The sequence below is a fragment of the Salvelinus sp. IW2-2015 genome, linkage group LG16 (assembly GCF_002910315.2).
Source record: "Salvelinus sp. IW2-2015 linkage group LG16, ASM291031v2, whole genome shotgun sequence".
NCBI classification, from domain to species: Eukaryota; Metazoa; Chordata; class Actinopteri; order Salmoniformes; family Salmonidae; genus Salvelinus; species Salvelinus sp. IW2-2015.
Window position 1 is genome coordinate 10,989,379 of NC_036856.1, and position 21,504 is coordinate 11,010,882.

A 21,504-nucleotide genomic window follows, 5' to 3' on the forward strand; every position below is an offset into this window, starting at 1 on the left:
CTTGCTTCATCAATAAGTGCATCAATGACGTCGTCCCCATAGTGACTACGTACATACCCCAACCAGAAGCCATGGATTACAGGCAACATTCGCACTGAGCTAAAGGGTAGAGCTGCCGCTTTCAAGGAGCAGGACTCTAACCCGGAAGCTTATAAGAAATCCCGCTATGCCCTCCGATGAACCATCAAACAGGCAAAGCATCAATACAGGACTAAGATCCAATCGTACTACACCGGCTCCGACGCTCGTCGGATGTGGACGGGCAAACTATTACAGACTACAAAGGGAAGCACAGCCGAGAGCTGCCCAGTGACATGAGCCTACCAGACGAGCTAAATAACTTGCTCGCTTCGAGGCAAGAAACACTGAAACATGTATGAGAGAATCAGCTGTTCCGGACAACTGTATGATCACGCTCTCCTCAGTCGATGTGCATAAGACCTTTAAACAGGTCAACATTCACAAGGCTGCAGGGCCAGAAGGATTACCAGGACGTGTACTCTGAGCATGCACTGACCAACTGGCAAGTGTCTTCACTGAAATGTTCAACCTCTCCCTGTTTGAGTATGTAATACCAACATGTTTCAAGCAGACCACCATAGTCCCTGTGCCTAAGATCACTAAGTTAAACGGCCTAAATGACTACCAACCCGTAGTGCTCACGTCTGTAGCCATGAAGTGCTTTGAAAGGCTGGTCATGGCTCACATCAACACATTTATCCCAGAAACCCTAGACCCACTCCTATTTGCATACGGCCCCAACAGATCCACAGATGATGCAATCTCTATTGCACTCGACACTGCCCTTTCCCACCTGGACAAAAGGAACACCTATGTGAGAATGCTAATCGTTGACTACAGCTCAGCATTCAACACCATAGTGCCCTCAAAGCTCATCAAAAAGCTAAGGACCCTGGGACAAAACACCCCCCTTAACAACTGGATCCTGGACTTCCTGACGGGCCCCCAAGTGGTAAGGGTAGGTAACAACCGCCACACTGATCCTCAATACGTGGGCCCCTCAGGGGTGCGTGTTCAGTCCCACCCTCAGGGGTGCGTGCTCAGTACTCCCTGTTCACTCATGACTGCACGGCCAGGCACGACTCCAACACCATCATTAAGTGTGCAGATGACACAACAGTGGTAGGCCTGATCACCGACAACGATGAGACAGCCTATAGGGAGGATGTCAGAGACCTGGCCGTGTGGTGCAAGGACAACAACCTCTCCCTCAACATGATCAAGACAAAGGAGATGTTGTGGCCTACAGGAAATGGAGGACCGAGCACGTCCCCATTCTCATCGACGAGGCTGTAGTGGAGAAGGTTGAGAGCTTCAAGTCCTTGGCGTCCACATCACCAACAAACTAACAGGGTCCAAGCACACCAAGACAGTCATGAAGAGGGCACGACAAAACCTATCCCCCCTCAGGAGACTTAAAAGATTTGGCATGGGTCCTCAGATCCTCAAAGGTTTTACAGCTGCACCATCGAGAGCATGCTGACGGGTTGCATCACTGCCTGGTATGGCAACTGCTCGGCCTCCGACCACAAAGCACTACAGAGGGTAGTGCGTACGGCCCAGTACATCACCGGGGCCAAGCTTCCTGCCATCCAGGACCTCTATACCACCCTAGTCATAGACTGTTCTCTCTGCTACCACACGGCAAGCGCCAAGTCTAGGTCCAAGAGGCTTCTAAACAGCTTCTACCCCCAAGCCATAAGACTCCTGAACATCTAATCAAATGGCTACCCAGACTATTTGCACCCCCCCCTCTTCTACACTGCTTCTACTCTCTGTTATTATCTATGCATTAGTCACTTTAATAACTCTACTTACATGTACATATTACCTAATTTACATCGACACCGGTGCCCCTGCACATTGACTCTTTACTGGTACCCCCTGTGTATACAGTAGCCTCACTATTGTTATTTACTGCTGCTCTTTAATTATTTGTTACTTTTATGTCTGACAAATAAAATTTGATTTGAAGGACAGTTTAGTTGCTAATGGAACCCTGCACTACCCCGACTGGCCTTCAACTTGAGTAATACCGCGTTCAAAACAACTGGAATCTCAGGAAAAAATGGGAAAATTGATTTGAACGGTCATCCAACTCGGAATTCCATCTAGGGAACTCTGGCCTCTTTATAGAGCTCCGAATTTCCGACCTGAAGATCACTGATGTCATGATTTGACCTTGTATTTTTTTGATGTCCCAATTGTTTTGAAAACGGTATTACTCAATGAGAGGGGCATCACTGAGCTAGCCTGCTACGTCACTTAACCAACTTTATTTGGCTTCAATGTGCAATTTATGGTGCGTTGAAGACAACTGGGAACTCTGAAAATACGAGGTCAAATCATGACATCAGTGATGTTCAGGTCGGAAAGTCGGAGCTCTAGAAAGAGGCCTGCAGAGTTCCCGAGTAGGAAATCTGTGGCAAGAGCCTTCACATTGGAATGAATGGTGTCACGTGATCTATGGATTTGTCCATTCATATATACATTGGTTGATTCTGATACTTTCCAAGTGGGAACCTCATTTTTCCACAATAAGTTTCCAAATCAGAAATTTCCAAGTTTCCGAGTTCCGAGGGGTCTTGAACACGGCATTGCTGAGGCCCATGGGAAATGCAGTTGAAATGTTGTCTTTTTACCAAATTTGATTACATTAGTTTATTTATGTAAATTACGTAACTTAAAATGACATATCTCATGCTCGTGTGTGTCCATTGGTTTCTGTATACACTAAAACAATTTTTTTTGTCTTTTGCCAAGTAATCACAGAGAACATGTATGTAATCAAGTTTAATCATTATTCGGTCACCTTTCTATGGGTGTTTCTATGTAGGATACATGACAATTTAAGAACAATTAATAGAGTGTGTATCTCAATGGTTATAGTGTGGCTCAAAGATGAGCTACAGTGTATCACTGTTTGCTACAATATGTCATTGGTTAGAAAGTGGCAATATCCAAACACTCCACTAAATGGCGCTCCTGAACAAGCTTACCATCGAATTAACACAACCCAATGCACCACGCGGATGCAGGAATGCTGTGATAAGGATGACAATAAGCATAAAAATCAATAATATTATGGATGACTGGATTGCAGAGTAGCCTATGAACTAACTATATGAATGTGGTGATATTCTATAAATACGATTAAGATTATGCATGTAACCTACAATATCTGTTTGAAATAGCCCTATATAATATGGTTTGAATGTTTATGAGTTATTTATATTCGTTTTGATCAGGTCCATAACAGAAAAAAAGAGCTTGTTGATTGTTTAAAACATGCTATTCACAATGAACAACATAACCTCAGGAATTTCTGCTGAACCCATCACTTCATAGACCAGGGGGGAAACTGTGCTGTCCTTTCCAGAAAACATCTGCTGTTAAACACTTAATGTCTTGTTTTTCAATCTCTCTCTCTCTCTCTCTGTGTTATACATAAATCCGTTTGTGATTAATAAAGTTACCCAACTCAGCTACTGAGGCAATATTTTCCTTTAATGAGGTCAAATATTCATCTTCATGAGTTATGATTAAATAATTGTGTAGTCCACTGGACTTTTTGTTTATAACATTAACCAACTCCCCATAGTTCCTGCTCATTGTTCCCTTAATGCCATTTTATTTGGGAAATTCTCAACCTTGGATTTCGGAGATAGATGAGGGTAATTACTGGAAACCGAATGGGGAGGGGAGGGGGATACGGAATGTTGACTCTATAAATGGCTTTTCCCACAATATGATTGGTTTGGTCAATCTTACTAGGCTCTTCCATTGGTCCATAATACCATCAATCTTAAACTTTCGAAGTCATTCAGTTTGAAACTTTTTGTGACTAGGAGTCGGGTTACAACAGGGAGAGAAGAAAACACTCAATTATTTACACAATAGTACCTAATACAACATACATTTAAATTAAGTCGACTGAGAAGAGACTTTTTCTCGAGGAAAGACGAAGGTCCGATTCATGGAGCTGTACATGGACTTGCTATGGATTGCCATGATGAAGACTCAAGATTTATCCTAGATTAAATTGTCAAATTGTAGCAGTGTACTCCGCGGTGTCTTGACTCACGCCCCGCATCCTGTTTGATTTGAAGGAAAGGTAAATGAATGGTATTTTACTGAATGATAAAGATTAAAGTCTTTGAGAAACACATAGTATTGTTTGCTATCTAGTCCTTTGAAACAATACAATGGAGGGGTGGGGGAGGTGGAAGAATTGGGTCAAGGAAGGGGTGCCCAGTTAGCCCACAACCTGAATAGGGGTGTAATATCATTAGATTTTCAATAATTAATATACGATATAGTAGAATATTTAGAATTCGATTTTTATTTCCTTTATGTTTGATTAATATACAGTATGAGTTTTGAAAGACAGCTTTACAATATGAAGTTAACTTTAAAAAATCTAATTTAAAAAGAATCGTGATGAATGGTGTAGCWTAGTGTTTTTATATTTCTTTCTTGAATTTTTAAACTCCTATCACATAGTAAGCCTATATAAACATAATTCAACTCCAAAAGTTGAGGTAAACTATGCTGAATTGACATGCTCCAAATATTCTTTCCTGCACAAGCCATTCATTCTCTTTGAAGTATGTGTATGAATACCCTCTCTGTGTATTTTCTGGCAGGTAGTACAATTTATCATACAGCACTAACTATGTTCATCTCACTAGTAAAAGGAGAATATGAACGTTTGCATGAATTGTGGCCTTGAATGAGTTGCCTTTTGCAGCTTTAACCAGAAATGATTCATTGTTGCTACCCCACTGTGTATGTACTGTATGTACGTTGCTACCCTTGCTGGCTATGGCTGACAACCAAGTAGGTCAGTTACTGCTAAAGTTTGGTTGCTCAGCTAACTGAGAACTGAGGTATACTTTGGTCAGGAAGCCAGCTTAATTTCCTTAACATAAATAGATGTTGAACCTGTTTGTCATGATTTCTGCCACTCAAGCGCTGCTGGAAATGTATGATTATTCCTGTGGCGATGGAAGTTAACTCATTGAAGAGCAGCACAGAGATGTTTCACCTGATTACAAGACTGCAAAGTTCAGTTGGCCAGGCAGCTTCAGCTGTTACCTAGGAAACTTAAAACAATCTGTCCACATCCCCTTGGAAGGGCAGTGAATCCTCCCTATCCTACCTAGAAAGTAGACCATATATGACAGACTAGAGACAAATGACATAGATTTGGGACATTGTTTCTCTTTTCTTTATTTATGCTGATTTGTCAGGGTGCAAAGGGCTGCACACAGTTGGCCCAGCGTCGTCCGGGTTTGGCCGGGTTAGGCCGTCATTGTAAATGAGAATTTGATCTTAACTGACTTGCCTGGTTATATAAAAATGTAATTAAAACATGCCATTGCACCAGATTTAGCTAGAGAGCTAATTTTCATCTGTAGTCCCTGGGCAAAAAACAATCAACATCATTACAATGTTACAATAGAACACACTATTAAAAAAAATATATATATATATATATATAAAAATCTTGGTCCTACAGATTCTAACATATTAAGAGTGGGAATGTCTTAATGTTCACATGACCTTGTGTGTGTGTGTGTGAGTGCGACAGGCGAGTTGTTCATCTATAAGTCATCTACCTTTTATCTATGAGGCTATTGTCTTACCCAGGTTTTGCCTTGTATTTACTTTCAACCTTTACGGACTTATCTATGACATGAATATCACTGCTGCATCACACCTGCACATTTCATTTCCTAGTTCCCACCCTATTCATTCACATTCTTCATATATTATTGTCCACCATTTGTCCCTGATGTTGTTTGAGTTTGGCCCCTCAGGCCTGTTCCTGGTTCACCTGTGGCATCACAGCAAACGTCTTACCATGGTCTATTTTTTAAATTGGTTGTATCAATTATTAATCTGTGATACATTTTATGAAGCCACATTCATTATTAAACAGCAGCAGGCTCTTTTAGATCTGAGAAGACTGTAAAAAAGGATGGTTTGTGAGTGAAGGCACTGTCTCCCTATTAGGCACTGTGRACAACCCCTGATACAGTGTAGGAGGATGAGAGAGCGGCGGCACACTCACAAAGCTATTTCACTGTACTTGTGCATGTGACATTAAAATTTGAAACACACCGAGGTACATACTGTGCACGCTCACACACACACACACACACACACCAAATAGACCCACTCAAACACTATATATACCTGCACAACCATGTATGCATGCACCACACACACACACACACATATAGCCATACAAAACTGAGTTTCCAGCACCCATTAGCACCTCCACTTTTATGCAACAGCTCAAGAGGAGAGGAGAGGACAGGGAAAAACTTGATGAAAGATACATATGCAGCAGCCATACAGTGCCACTGATATGGCCCGTTACCAAAACCAGCGGGCTCTCCTTCACTACAGCCGACGTGAGTAAAACATTTAAACGTGTTAACCCTCGCAAGGCTGCAGGCCCAGACGGCATCCCCAGCCGCGTCCTCAGAGCATGCGCAGACCAGCTGGCTGGTGTGTTTACGGACATATTCAATCAATCCTTATCCCAGTCTGCTGTTCCCACGTGCTTCAAGAGGGCCACCATTGTTCCTGTCGCCGAGAAAGCTAAGGTAACTGAGATAAACGACTACTGCTCCGTAGCACTCCCTTCCGTCATCATGAAGTGCTTTGAGAGACTAGTCAAGGACCATATCACCTCCCACCCTACCTGACACCCTAGACCCACTCCAATTTGCTTACCGCCCCAACAGGTCCACAGACTACGCAATCGCAACCACACTGCATACTGCTCTAACCCATCTGGACAAGAGGAATACCTATGTGAGAATGCTGTTCATCGACTACAGCTCAGCATTTAGCACCATAGTACCCTCCAAACTCGTCATCAAGCTCGAGACCCTGGGTCTCGACCCCGCCCTGTGCAACTGGGTACTGGACTTCCTGACGGGCCGCCCCCAGGTGGTGAGGGTAGGTAACATCTCCACCACGCTGATCATCAACACTGGCGCCCCACAAGGATGCGTTCTGAACCCTCTCCTGTACTCCCTGTTCATCCACGACTGCGTGGCCATGCACGCCTCCAACTCAATCATCAAGTTTGCAGACGACACTACAGTGGTAGGCTTGATTACCAACAATGACGAGACGGCCTACAGGGAGGAGGTGAGGGCCCTCGGAGTGTGGTGTCAGGAAAATAACCTCACACTCAACGTCAACAAAACAAAGGAGATGATCGTGGACTTCAGGAAACAGCAGCGGGAGCACCCCCCTATCCACATCGACGGAACAGTAGTGGAGAGGGTAGTAAGTTTTAAGTTCCTCGGCGTACACATCACGGACAAACTGAATTGGTCCACCCACACAGACAGCGTGGTGAAGAAGGCGCAACCTCAGGAGGCTGAAGAAATTTGGCTTGTCACCAAAAGCACTCACAAACCTTTACAGATGCACAATCGAGAGCATCCTGTCGGGCTGTATCACCGCCTGGTACGGCAACTGCTCCGCCCATAACCGTAAGGCTCTCCAGAGGGTAGTGAGGTCTGCACAARGCATCACCGGGGGCAAACTACCTGCCCTCCAGGACACCTACACCACCCGATGTCACAGGAAGGCCATAAAGATCATCAAGGACAACAACCACCCGAGCCACTGCCTGTTCACCCCACTATCATCCAGAAGGCGAGGTCAGTACAGGTGCATCAAAGCAGGGACCGAGAGACTGAAAAACAGCTTCTATCTCAAGGCCATCAGACTGTTAAACAGCCAACACTAACATTGAGTGGCTGCTGCCAACATACTGACTCAACTCCAGCCACTTTAATAATGTAAATATTGATGAAAAAAATGTATCACTAGCCACTTTAAACAATGCCACTTCATATAATGTTTACATACACTACATTACTCATCTCATATGTATATACTGTACTCGATACCATCTACTGCATCTTGCCTATGCCTTTCTGTACCATCACTCATTCATATTTTTATGTACATATTCTTTCATTCCTTTACACTGTGTGTATAAGGTAGTTGTTGTGGAATTGTTAGATTACTCGTTGGTTATTACTGCATTGTCGGACCTAGAAGCACAAGCATTTCGCTACACTCGCATTAACATCTGCTAACCACGTGTATGTGACAAATAAAATCTGATTTGATCCTAATTCATTACCAGAATGTTTAATGTGAATAGCTGATTGTGAGGTGATCAGTTCAGACTCAACACAAATCACAACTACATCTTACAAGACCATTTTGGGCGATTCCATGCCAGCAGCCTGAAAATATTTTGGGTATATCTCAGATTGTTCTGGCAATTCTCACATAGAAACTTCWTTGGGAGGAAAGACGTTTGATATGCTTTTTAAATTTGTAACACAAACCATTTTTGAGAACCATGACATTGCAATTTTAGGAACTTTTTAGACCTATACATGCCCCCTGTTAGACCCAATGATCCATGAACCGTATGTGATACAGAAAACACCAAGGGTGCTTTCACATGTCCCCTTATGATCTGGATCCTGTAGTGTTTGGTACCCTGAGAGCGCTATAAAGCATGTGAACTCTGGCTGAAATGAATCCTGGACCTGCGTGAGTAGCGGGTCAAAGATCCAGGACCAAAATACCAGGTATTGTGACGCAGCAGCGCGAGTCGCGGGGAACGTTTTTCTCTGTTGTAAACAAGCTAGCTCGCTAACGTCATGTACAATGTGCGTTTTGCTAATAACGCTCCAGGAAACACCACCAGGGTACTCAATTTCATATGTGAAAACCCCCTTAGTGTCATTATACTCCATATTTTAGAGCACACTATTAGGAGTATCGCTTATTCTGAAATACAATTTAGTAGATTAATTTGTTAATAMGTCAAAAGTATCCTTTTTGATTTAGTTCATWAAWWWWWWWTTTTTTTAAACAATATACTCTATAAGTACAGTGCATTCAAAGTATTCAGAGACCTTTACTTTTTCCACATTTTGTTAAGTTACAGCCTCATTCTAAAGTGGATTAAATKATTTTTGCCACTCATCAATCTACACACAATACCCATAATGACAATGCGAAAACAGATTTTTAGGRATTTTTGCAAATGTATTAAAAGTTTTAAAAGACATATACCTTATTTACATAAGTATTAAGACCCTTTGCTATGGGACTCGAAATTGAGCTCAGGTGCATCCTGTTTCCATTGATCATCCTTGAGATGTTTCTAAAACTTGATTGGAGTTTGCCTGTGGTAAATTTAATTAAATTGACTGGACACGATTTGGAAAGGTTGACAGTGTATGTCAGAGCAAAAACCAAGCCATGAAGTTAAAGGATTTGTCCATAGAGCTCCAAGACAGGATTGTGTCGAGGCACAGATTTGGGGAAGGGTACCAAAAAATGTCTGCAGCATTGAAGGTCCCCAAGAACACAGTGGCCTCCATCATTCTTAAATGGAAGCAGTTTGGAACCAACAAGACTCTTCCTAGAGCTGGCCGCCTGGCCAAACTGAGCAATTGGGGGAGAAGGGCCTTGGTCAGGGAGGTGACCAAGAACCCYATGGTCACTCTGACAGAGCTCCAGAGTTCCTCTGTGGAGATGGGAGAACTTTCCAGAAGGACAACCATCTCTGCAGCACTCCACCAATCAGGCATTTATGGTAGAGTGGCTAAATGGAAGCCACTCCTCAGTAAAAGGCAAATGACAGCCCCCTTGGAGTTTGCCAAAAGGCACCTAAAGATTCACAGACCATGAGAAACAAGATTCTCTGGTGTGATGAAAGCAAGATTGAACTCTTTGGCCTGAATGCCAAGCGTCACGTCTGGAGGAAACTAGGCACCGCTTATCACCTGGCCAATACCGTCCCTACGTTGAAGCATGGTGGTGTCAGCATCCTACTGTGGGGATGTTCTTCAGTGGCAGGGACTGGGAGACTAGTCAGGATCGAGGGAAAGATGAACGAGAGATCAAGTACAGAGAGATCCTTGATGAAAACCTGCTCCATAGCGCTCAGACTGGGGCGAAGGTTCACCTTCCAACAGGACAACGACCCTAAGCACACAGCCAAGACAATGCAGGAGTGGCTTCGGGAAAAGTCTGTGAATGTCCTTGAGTGGCCCAGCCAGAACTCGGACTTGAACCCGATCGAACATCTCTGGAGAGACCTGGAAATAACTGTGCAGCGACGCTCCCTATCCAACCTGACAAAGCTTAAGAGGATCTGCAGAGAAGAATGGGAGAAACTCCCCATATAAAGGTCTGCCAAGCTTGTAGCGTCATACCCAAGAAGACTCAAGGCTGTAATCGCTGCCAAAGGTGCTTCAACAAAGTACTGAGGGTCTGAATACTTATGTAAATGTGATATTTCATTCTTTTCATTTTTTTTTTATACATTTGCAAAGATTTCTAAACCTGTTTTTTCTTTGTCATTGTGGGGTATTGTGTGTAGATTGATGAGGGGAAAAAATACCATTTAATACATTTTAGAATAAGGCTGTAACGAAAGGTGAAGGGGTCTGAATACTTTCCGAACGCACCGTATATACAATTTCCAGTGTGTGCTCTCTGCTACTTTTACCATTTTTGATACATTTTATTAGCACCACCAACACAGTAAATGGGGAAAATGGATTCACCAATAATGTCAATTTGTATGTACAAAAATAGATAATTTCATCAAAAGTAGCAGAGAGCCCAACCTGGGAATTTGATGTGTTTGAAGAGTACATTTTATGGAACAATGTCTAAAAATAAGCTCAATCACAAAGGGTACTTTTTAAATATTTATAATAATATTTGTTTAAATAAATGAATGCACATTATATWTTTTTTAATATAGCCATAGTCTATATTTTAGAGCACACTATAAAGACACCAAGATGTTGTCTGTACGATTCACAGATCGTAGGGTCTTACATGTAGACATTTAAGTCCGAAAATTATGGTTTGCCAAAAAATTTGAAAAAGGCTCAGTGCCACTATCCTCGCATGGTGAGGTATTGAAAACAAGGGTGTATCTTTTTGAGGAAGAAAAACATCTTACTTGTTAAACATTTCTTTCTCTGAGCAATTGTATTAGTTTAAAATAATACAATTCCCCAATTTTTTGAGCATAGAATATGCTTAGTATTTTAATTATTTCATATATTCATTTTTGCTCCAATTTTTAGACCCCACTGTAGGTCTAAAAAAAGGTCTAAAATGGCCACTTTCATGATTTTGTAATACAAATGTTAAGCATCCTTCCTCCCACTGAATTTATGTGAGAATTGCCAGAACAATCAGAGAGAGCCCAACAAAAATTTGGGCTGTGCCGGCGTGGAATCGCTCTTGTGCATTGTCTCTTATTGTAAATAAGGGGGATATCATACATTTCTGTAAATATAAGTTCCTGAGACACGTTACAGTACTGAAAAAGTCTATGGGGATTTWKCCCCCCCCCCCCCCCCCCCCDTTRCCCCTATTTTGAATTCATGTTATGTATGTAGGCTAAAACATATTATTCACTCCAGAATAATATAAACCCTTGTTCGAAGTAATGTAGATACAATATTTCCAGACATGCTTAGTTATTCCACCTTGATTTTTTTTTAAAGTAGTTTCATGGAAACTTCTCCACAGGTTTTCTGCCAGCCAGTCTAGTTTTGAGTTGGGGGTAGCAGCCTTGAGATTGGGTGGGGATTAGTCTAATTTGTCCTGGGGTTTAGGAGTGGGGTGGGGCCTGAGGTTGAGTGGGCAGGACAGGGAGCTCCGGGTGTATCCAATCACTGGGGCTCTCATCTGACAATCCTACTAGCCTGACCGACAGGCAGTGGGGTGTATTCATGGATGCCAAGGGAAGCCAGGCTTCCCCCCCCCCAAAAAGCATCCGAGCGAGCGAAATAGCGCCCCCTCTGTCTCCGTGTAGGCCATATATCTGATGCTGTCTGGTCCAAACGAGTATGACGTTGTTGCCGCCCGTACCATTGAATGCAAAGGAAGCCAGCGAGCATAGAAATGAGCCAAGCAGCGTTGAGCTAAACTGCACAAGCTCAACTGTGAGTGGTCTTGGTGCACCCAAAAAAAGTGTTAAGGGAAGCCAGCTAAAATTGTCCCTTTCCTAAATTAGCCATGGATGGAAATAGGGATTTGGACTTGTGGTTTTACTTAATTCTCTGTACTGGCCAATGATTATAATGGAGATTCTGATCCAACTATTAATTCATACATTGTTGTGCTCCTGGCCTGAAAGGAGGGAAGTTCAATAGCTAGATGTAGAAGGCTAATGTTAACTAGTTAACGTTGCCTATGAATTAACGTTGCCTATGAATGGAAGTTAGGCTAGCGAGCAAGCATTTTAGCCTGGTAGCCTAGAATAACAAAATATAAAAGTGTGTACTATATGACAGAGTGATAGACTGTTTCCTCAACATGAGAGAGAGGATGACATTGGTGTTTCTCTACAAGTAGGGTGAGTAAACATGTTTTTCTTCTTGCATGAACGTACGCATACACACACAGAAATCAGAACCATGGACAGCCACATATTTAGCTTACATTGATTGGACTAAATCATTTTTGGTATCTTTTAGTTGTCACTGTAGTAGACAAAGCAGAGATGATGTTGAAATGGTGCTGGAATAGTGGAGGCAGGTCCTGTTATCTTTGCGACTTGCGGTAACTCTGTGGTTCTAAATCAATAGTTGTTTAGTGTTCGGAAACATTATCTTGCTTGATCATGCTGTAGGTCATGTAACTGTCTGTTACTGTACATGCAATATGCTTTGTGGACTTCACTGGACAGAGGTTGATATCTGGTTTTGTGATAAAACAAAGGTGTGGTTGAATTTATTCTGCCACTGTCTTCTTATTGTCTCTGCATTTAGGCCTATATATCACGGTCGCAAGGAATATGAATTAACAGGTTATAGAGCAAACAACGCAATTATTACAACACATAGGTTGCAATATGTCTTCCCCAGTGATTAAAAAAAAAAAAAAAAAAAACACGCAACGCTACTTTAGACAGGTAGACCAGTAAGTAGACAGACGTTCAGCGCTTGGGCCACATGCTTGGCTCTCCAATCTCCACAGACCCTCTCTGAGCCTCTCACCACACCCAGCATGGAGCCTGTGGAGAACACTTTTCACCTGCAGAAGGGTGAGTGTTTCTGGGCACGCTGGCCTGGCCGGATCCCTGGCTGCCAAAGAGGCCCAGGGTAGTGTTTCATTTCTATGAGTCATGTGTGCCTTTTAGCCTACATGTTGACATATTTGCCTCTCTGTTCTGCTTTGACTAAGGTCTTGGTTGTTGTTTTTTAAACTGGTTTAAGCGCTCTCTGGATAAACTGTAAATCCAATTGATAAGCCAGCATCATTTTGTCTCTCATTCCAGAGTGCCTATACAGCTCCCACAAAACCAGTATTAATTGCGCTGTTGTTGGTGGTGGTGTATATTTTGCCTGAACACACAGTATTGTTGTCGCTGTCATGCCTTGTTCTGTTTTGAATCCATTAAAGCTTTGCCTGTATAAATAGTGCTGAGATGGGAGTCAAGCTTGGCCAAGCTTTCTCTGTCTGGGCCCGGTTCACACAACAGCTTATATTTGGCCATAACTCACACTGCACAGTTCCAAGGTAGGAATTCTTGATAGAAAATCGTTTCATCATTCTAAACACTTGTCCCAAGAGGATCTTTTCATGAAGCCTTCCATCTCATGAAAAAGAGAGACATCAAGAGAGAGAGCGGATCTCCCTGCATTTCTGATTGCCAGCTCTGGGAAGAATTTGTTGTGTCATTCTTTTGCTTTGAGTAAAACTTAAAGCTTTGAGTATCCATCACATCTGAAGTTAAGTGTTTGGAATGACCGCGGTGGAAGACAAATACAGGCTTTTATTAAAAAAAATCATTAAGGTATTAGTCATCAGCCACTGACTACATGACAGTTCTTCTCTCTCTGACGGGAGAGACATTTAATGAGCCACCTGAAAATCACTCTCCAGGCTCTGAAAGGTGTATTTTTTTCTAAAACTGAATACGTTTTTTCATAATTACAGCAGAGAGAGACGTGAACTTTAGATTTTCTTTGTTTGCCGTGAGATGAACTGTCGCTAACCTCAAAGCATCCCTGTTCAGATTCTCATTGACACATTYTGATTGAATGTGGCAGGCAAAGTGGCGGTTTTTACATCCACTGATAGAGGGGCATAGTATCACTCTCTCTGACTGTGTTGCAGGGAGAGCTTGTCGGGTTTGTAACATGGGTACTCCCTTGGAAGAAAAAGCCTCCCGCTGACACTCTCAAAGGAGACCGAATGTTATTCTTGAAAAGACGGAGAAGAGTGGAAATCACACAAGTCACATAGCAGGCACATTTCATTCTGCAGTCGGTCAGCTGCTATACAGTATTATAAACTGGGTGGTTTGAGCCCTGAATACTGATTGGCTGACAGCCGTGGTATATCAGACTGTATAGCAGGGGTATGACAAAATATTTATTTTTACTGCGCTAATTACATTGGTAACCAGTTTATAGTAGCAATAAGGCACCTCGGGGGTTTGTGGTATATGGCCAATATACCACGGTTAAGGGTTGTGTCCAGGCACTCTGCGTTGCGTCGTGGTTAATAACAGCCCTTATCCCTGGTATATTGGCCAAATACCACACCCCCTCAGGCCTTATTGCTTAAATAGCACATTGCAAATATTGCTGTTAATGAATATGAGCACTCGGATAAGTATCCGATCACATTTTAGGATTTTAATAAATGTTTGACGTTGTTTTCATCTTGGAGGAAGTAAAGATTGCTAGGATACTGACATATATTAGAGGTGATACTAATGTAGCATGTAATGTTTCTCTTTAACGGGCATAAATACTGACGTGTGGCATGCCAGAGATGGGCACAGATCTAGGCTCAGCTTACCTGCCATAACTTCTAACCATAAAATGAGACCCTGACTTTAGAGCTGTATCTAGGGTTAACCTCATCCTACTTCATTAGGGGCTGAGGCAGGCTGAACCTGAACCTGTTGTTCCTGGGTTCCTGTTGTTGCGACGCTGCTGCTGTAATGTCTGGGGCCCGGGCTCATCTGGCTGAGGAAATGGAGAAGATGTGAAAGCCTGTGGCCTCCTGACCCATTGTTTATGAGCTGCCACAATGTGTTGAGGCTTCCTCTGAGTCATTGTCATTTGGCAGGTGACACAAACACACACAGAGAGAGAGCTTGGAGCTAGCCTCTTCACAAATACGCACACGTTATAGCAGGTAGCGTAGCGGAGGCAGCAGGTAGCCTAGCGGTTAAGAGCGTGGGGCCAGTAACCGAAAGGTTGCTGGTTCAAATCCCCGAGCTGGCAAGGTAGAAAAAAAACATGCTGTTCTGCCCACAACAACTGCTCCCCGGGTGCCGATGACGTTGATTAAGGCAGCCCCCTGCACCTCTCTGATTCAGAGGGGTTTGGCTAAATGCAGAAGATACATTTTGGTTGAATACATTCAGTTGTTCCCTTTGCAATCGTCACACAAAAAACTTTTGTGTTCTAAATGTGTATTATTCTGCTTTGCAGAAATTCAAATCAAGCTGTATGTATATTGCACTTTTCAGACATGGATGCAACCGCAATGCACTTCACAGAATATATATATTTTTTATAATAAATGTTTTACTACACAGCAAACATACGTGGATAAAAAACAAAAGAATAACAATAAAAACTGAGAACAAAAAAGCACCCTGAGGAAAAGCAAAGCTTAAAAGTTATAGCAGCTCTTTTAAATATGTCCAAAGTTTCGTACCCCTCAGATTCTCTGGCAGGTTATTTCAGAGGCTGAGGGTATAATAACTAAAGACTGCCTCTCCGTGCCTCTTGGTCCTAGGCTTTGGGATGGTTAAAAGGCCAGTGCCAGAGGACCCTGAGGGACCTACGGGGTACATAACTTAAAAGCATGTCTGACATGTATTGGGGTCAATCATGTATTGATCATGGATTGATTTTAAAACGAATCGAAGAATCTTAAAATTCAGCCAGTGCAGAGCTTTTAAAACCGGTGTAATGTGTGCTCTCCATCAGGTCTTGGTCAGTACCCGTGCTGCAGCATTCTGTATGTTTTTCAGTTGACCAATAGCTTTCTTGGGTAGATCAGACAGGAGAGCATTACAGTAGTCAAGCCTGCTTGTAATAAAAGCATGGATGTGTCTCTCTGTGTACCAGCCTGAGAGAGAAACGGCCACACCTCATCAATGTTCCTCATGTGGTAAAAAGCTATTTGGTCACATTCCTAATGTGTGATTCGAAATTGAGTTCAGAATCTAAAATGACACCTAGGTTTTTTTTACCTGTGTTTTATCTTTATTGCCAATGAATTAAAATGTGCGGCCAGATTCTCTCTCTGTGCTTTGGCTCCAACAATAAGTACCAARGTCTTGTCTTGATTTAGCTGGAGGAAGTTGTGGGCCATCCAAGTATTTAAATCACTAATACGGTCAAATAATTTATCTGATTATGTCATTATTGTATCATGTCACTGGTATCTCTGTGATTAGCCAAGCTTTTGTAGGGACTGGTTGTTCATGTCCCATGACATCATAGTTATCGGAATGGATGCTAGTAGTTCACACCTACAGCAAGACTCTTCAGTGACTCTTCATCCAGATGAGAAAAGGAAATAATCAGATGTGATCATTTGCATAAAACAGTTGTTCATTGTCTGTCTGCAGTATGTTTCCTCTTCTTTTTWWAAATTATTTTGMATCATCTGCTGGCGCCAAAAATGCAAAAGGCAAAGATGTTTCCCATATCTTGTCATGAATGCATCCCAGATAAACGTCTGTTATTTCCTCTAAGTATGTAATTCAAAATGAAGAAAATCTACCATCAGGTTTCAGTATGTTTCCATTAACTTGTCCAGTGATTTTTGTTTTTTTGTAGACATTTAAAAAGTTGGCATTGAAAATAGATTTGACAATTGCCTGCTACGGGTACGTTTCCTTTTAACTATCTTGTMTRGATTAAAAAACTGCTGGACATAATGATGTCACACCGGGGAAAAAACATACACCTTTTCTCTAAAAACCTACAGTGTAGAATAAACATTAAGTGGTTAAAGTGTTTCCATTACCAATTTAGGCAAATTGCGCAATAATAAATTGTCGACAGCGTGTATGACATCCCACCTATCTGTTTCATGTCCTCAGGTAGCCCGCGAAAGCCAGCATGGATAGAATGCAATAATTGACTAATATTTGCCATATTCTAAAAATTATCATGTGCSAACGTATCGCCGCGGTCCGTGACATGGTCATACTTGCACTCCTGTAGATCTGAAATAATTGGATGGTGAAGCTTGCCAGCCAACCATAAATGTAAGGCGAATCAATTCAGGCATTCTTGAAAGTCAGGACCATCCTTGTCCTGCAAAAAAACATAATTGTTATAGTGGGAAAAAAAACAGATTTAGGCATTTAGAATGAAATGTGGGAGTGGAGCTTTTCTAGTTACGTGATGACACCATGTGCCCCGCCCCYCGTACCTTCAAAATTATTCGSCAWTTATTATTTATGACACAGTTTCCATCATTTGTCGCAATAAAGAATGTTTGACAAGAAAAATCCACCACAGTTGAACAGATTAAAATGTTGTCGATCTTTGGAAAATTTCTCCATTACACATGTCGCAAAGATTTGTTTTTTTGCGACATTGCTTTGGCCGAATAAACCTGTGTCACCTAGTGAGTGTCCATCTGTATGACCTCTCTCTCTCTCTCTCTCTCTCTCTCTCTCTCTCTCTCCAGACGTCATCATGGACTCCTTCAGTACTAAGAGCCTGGCCCTTCAGGCCCAGAAGAAGCTGATGAGCAAGATGGCCACCAAGAGCGTGGCCAACCTGTTCATTGATGACACCAGCAGCGAGGTGCTGGACGAGCTCTACCGCGTCACCAAGGAGTACACACGCAACCGCAAGGAGGCCCAGAAGATCATCAAGAACCTCATCAAGATGGTGGTGAAGCTGGGTGTCCTCTACCGCAACAACCAGTTCAGCGGGGAGGAACTGGTGCTGGTCGAGGGCTTCAGGTTGATTTATGATTGATGTATTTAATAATTATGGCTGTAGATAGCATTAAAGATGCACTGTCAAACTGTTGTATAATTTCAGCCAGTGATTTTGAAAGTGGTGCTCATGAGGCAAAAGGGGTCCCTGTTTTTTTGTGTGTGTACTACGTCATCAAATTGTGTACTACGTCATCCAATTGTGTACTACTTCATCCAACTTGTACTATGTTACAAATGTGTTATGCTTAAGATCCTGGAGTGCATCTTTAATAGGAGTATAATAGTATTTGATTAGGGTTGCCAACCCTGGTTGTTGAGGGCTGTAATTTGCACAGGTTTTTATTCCAGCCCTAATGAAAACAATAATTGTGGGGCTGAGAAAAAAAAAACTGTGCCCTCTGAGAAATGGGATATCCTTTGCCATCTACTGTACCTAAGCCATCATGCATAACAACAATGGCCACCGTCTCCTTTCCAGGAAGAAGGTCCACACACTGGCCATGACAGCTGTCAGCTTCCACCAGATCGAGTTCACATTCGACCGGCGTGTGATGAGCGCCATCCTGAATGAGTGCCGTGAGCTGCTGCACCAGGCAATCAACCGCCACCTAACAGCCAAGAGCCACTCACGGGTCAACCACGTGTTCAACCAATTCGCAGACTGTGACTTCCTGGCAGCTCTCTACGGCCCCTCGAGGTGTACCGCAACCACCTGCAGAGGATTTGCGACGGTGTCAAAGATGCTGGACGATGGCAACCTTTAAACCCCCCCCCCCCCCTCCCCCCATAGGACCTTTTGACCCCTTCCCTTTGACCTTTGAGGCCTTACCTGGTGGTGTGACATTCACCACATGGTTGCCTTCTTGGCTCTTTTATTTTATTTTATAGACAAACATTATGCATAGTGGACATTTGACATTTTGCCCCTCTGACATTACTGTACAACACTGAAGGATGTTCCAGGCTAGTTAGTCCAAAGTTTCTTCTACGCCTCTTTATTTAAAGGAACAACATGGACCTCTTCAGTGAATGTATAATACAAGCTTTTGTCAATCATTTCTGGACATAGGACTTCACCAATGCCTTGGAACTGTCTTTTTTTCAATGGCTGTCTGTCCCCTGGAAGGTCTCCCAACCACAGCCTGAAGATCATATGTACAAGTAGTCAATTGAATGGGCTGAAATGCTTTTAGAGCGAAGAGGACAAAGGTAGATGTTAACCTACTTCAGGACAACCATAAAGGGACTCTGTTGTTAGACAGGAGTGCCACTTGAGGTTAAAACAGCACTAATTGTTTTGTAATAATTCACGTAACAGACCAATTATCTAGTTTCAGCATCACATTTACACTCCATATCCTAAGTAAGTCTACACTTTGTTTGGATCAAAATACCTTTTGCCTGCTTTGGCCCTAATTACCTGTTTTTATTACAATCACACCAAAGAGCGTATCATTTGGGTCATGGGGGCTATAAACATGGAGGAAGTTGATTGTGCTGTGCAACCTAATTGTCACCGAGCTGCTGACTCATCAGCTTTTTAACTTCATCTGAGCTGTACCCGAAACCCCTACCCAGCAAACACTTTGATTTCTGCGCAGCCGAGACCGACTCCATATACAGTCCTGTTAATGACTGGAGGATATGGGGAAGGGAAGTAGGTTGCCTTTGTTGGTGAGGCCCAGGCTGTTTCGTCACGTAACATAGTATTATGGATTAGAGCAGAGACTAAAACAATACTGGATTGTACCTTCCATTATTCTATTAATTATTCCCCCACTCCAGGCCAATAATAGCCTACCTACAGCTAATCCATTCCAACACCCCAGCCTCCATTTAATGGGATTGAGATCACATCTTTGCTTGGTGCACGTCCTATTTGGGAGTGAAGTTGTTTTTTAATGAACAATTTAGATTTGTTGTTTAGTTTGTTATATAGTACTACCCTGCACATAATGGATGTTATTTTCTTTTCTAGGCCTATCTGTGTGTTTTTGTATGGCTGAGCCTGTCTAGGAGACTGTTAGCGCTGTGGCCTCATTTGGTATTCTCAGTGACAGTGTGTACCTGTGAGGAGCTGCAGCAGAGAGTTGTAATGAGCGCTGTGTTCTCCAGGATCTGTTGTCTCTCTTTCTCGCTCTCTCTTCTCTGTCACAGAAACCTCCCTGGTCTGTACTGTAGCAATTCTGCCAAAGAGAGGAAAGGGAGAGATAAGCAATCTCGGCAATCGCGAGAAGGACCTTTCCAAAGGAACATTAGGGTAATCGGTATGCACTTGATCAAGATTGTTTTCAAATTTWAATTATATTTTTTTGTTTGTTAGTCCCTCCATTTTATTTCAAGATGTGGTCTCCATTTGACTTCATCCTCCTACATCTGGGGGAGTTGTATGAAGTGAACGCTCACAGGACTAGAACATTTAAGTCCCAGAATACTTGAGATGGCTTAGTTCTTAAATGTCAAAGATGCCGTTCTTTCCAATCACAACAGTTCTCAGGTTTAAGTCTCAGAGCTTGTGCTCATGACACACTTACTAGCGTTGGACCCAATGTTGGAGGATTAAATACGGACCAAATMATCTGCTTCATACATTTTACATTAGCTCACAAAATATGCATTATTTTAAGTAATGTTGTATTTCTAACAATGGATAGTGAAATATTTTGTGTATTATTTGTTATATGTTGTTGTACATATGTTTGTTTTAGTGTACCTTCTCGATACTAGACATGACGAATATACATGATTACTCCTATTTTTAAATAAATTGTTTGTCTTTTCTTGATAAAGCACCACTTATTTTCCATTGTAATGCTGTTTCAGAAGCTAGATCAGAACCTAATCTGTGTGCGTCTGACCCGAATTGGGTCAGGCAAATCCCTTCCGCCCGGTCAGGACATTGTTAGCCATGTTCCCAAACTAAACACAAGCCTTCCTATCTGACAAACAATTTTTGTTTTGGGGTCCTTTTTTCCCCCTTAATTAATTTCCAAACGGACGTACCCAGGTCAAAGGTAAAGCTGGAGGCCAATGGAGCGGAAATGAAGCTTTCCCCTTAGCAGTGATATGGCTACAGTAATTCTACCTTGGTCAGGATTCAGGAAATACATTTTATATCAGCTTGTGAATGGGAAGAGCTTCTATCATCTAGCTCCAATGCCAGCTGTGGGAATTAATTCGTAGCTATTGGTTTTGATCATTTACGAAAGACCGTGTCAGGCTAGATTAGCCACTCAAGGCATTTTTGACATGTATTTGGTTCCTACTTGTAAAGGAATTATTGTAAAGACTTGAAATGGTACTGGTAATTGTCCAATCATGTATTTTGTTTTTCTCCCCAGTGTGACTTGCTTCAATAGTCAGGCTGAAAATTGAACTTTGGACCTGCGAGTCCTTGACTTGATTATKAAAGTGGATATTAATGTAAACTTTAATACATTTTGGTATGAAGCTTC

At 42.3% G+C, this 21,504-nt stretch overlaps 1 protein-coding gene across 1 annotated transcript; it reads left to right on the forward strand.

The window, feature by feature from the left end:
* The first annotated feature begins 3,832 nt into the window (after positions 1 to 3,832).
* LOC111975980 (tumor necrosis factor alpha-induced protein 8-like protein 1) lies at positions 3,833 to 21,504 on the forward strand. The gene is given in 5 exon segments (XM_024004648.2): positions 3,833 to 4,135; positions 17,791 to 18,070; positions 18,528 to 18,739; positions 18,742 to 18,778; positions 18,780 to 21,504. Coding segments are annotated over 4 exon segments (555 nt in total). The 5' UTR covers positions 3,833 to 4,135; positions 17,791 to 17,798; the 3' UTR covers positions 18,814 to 21,504.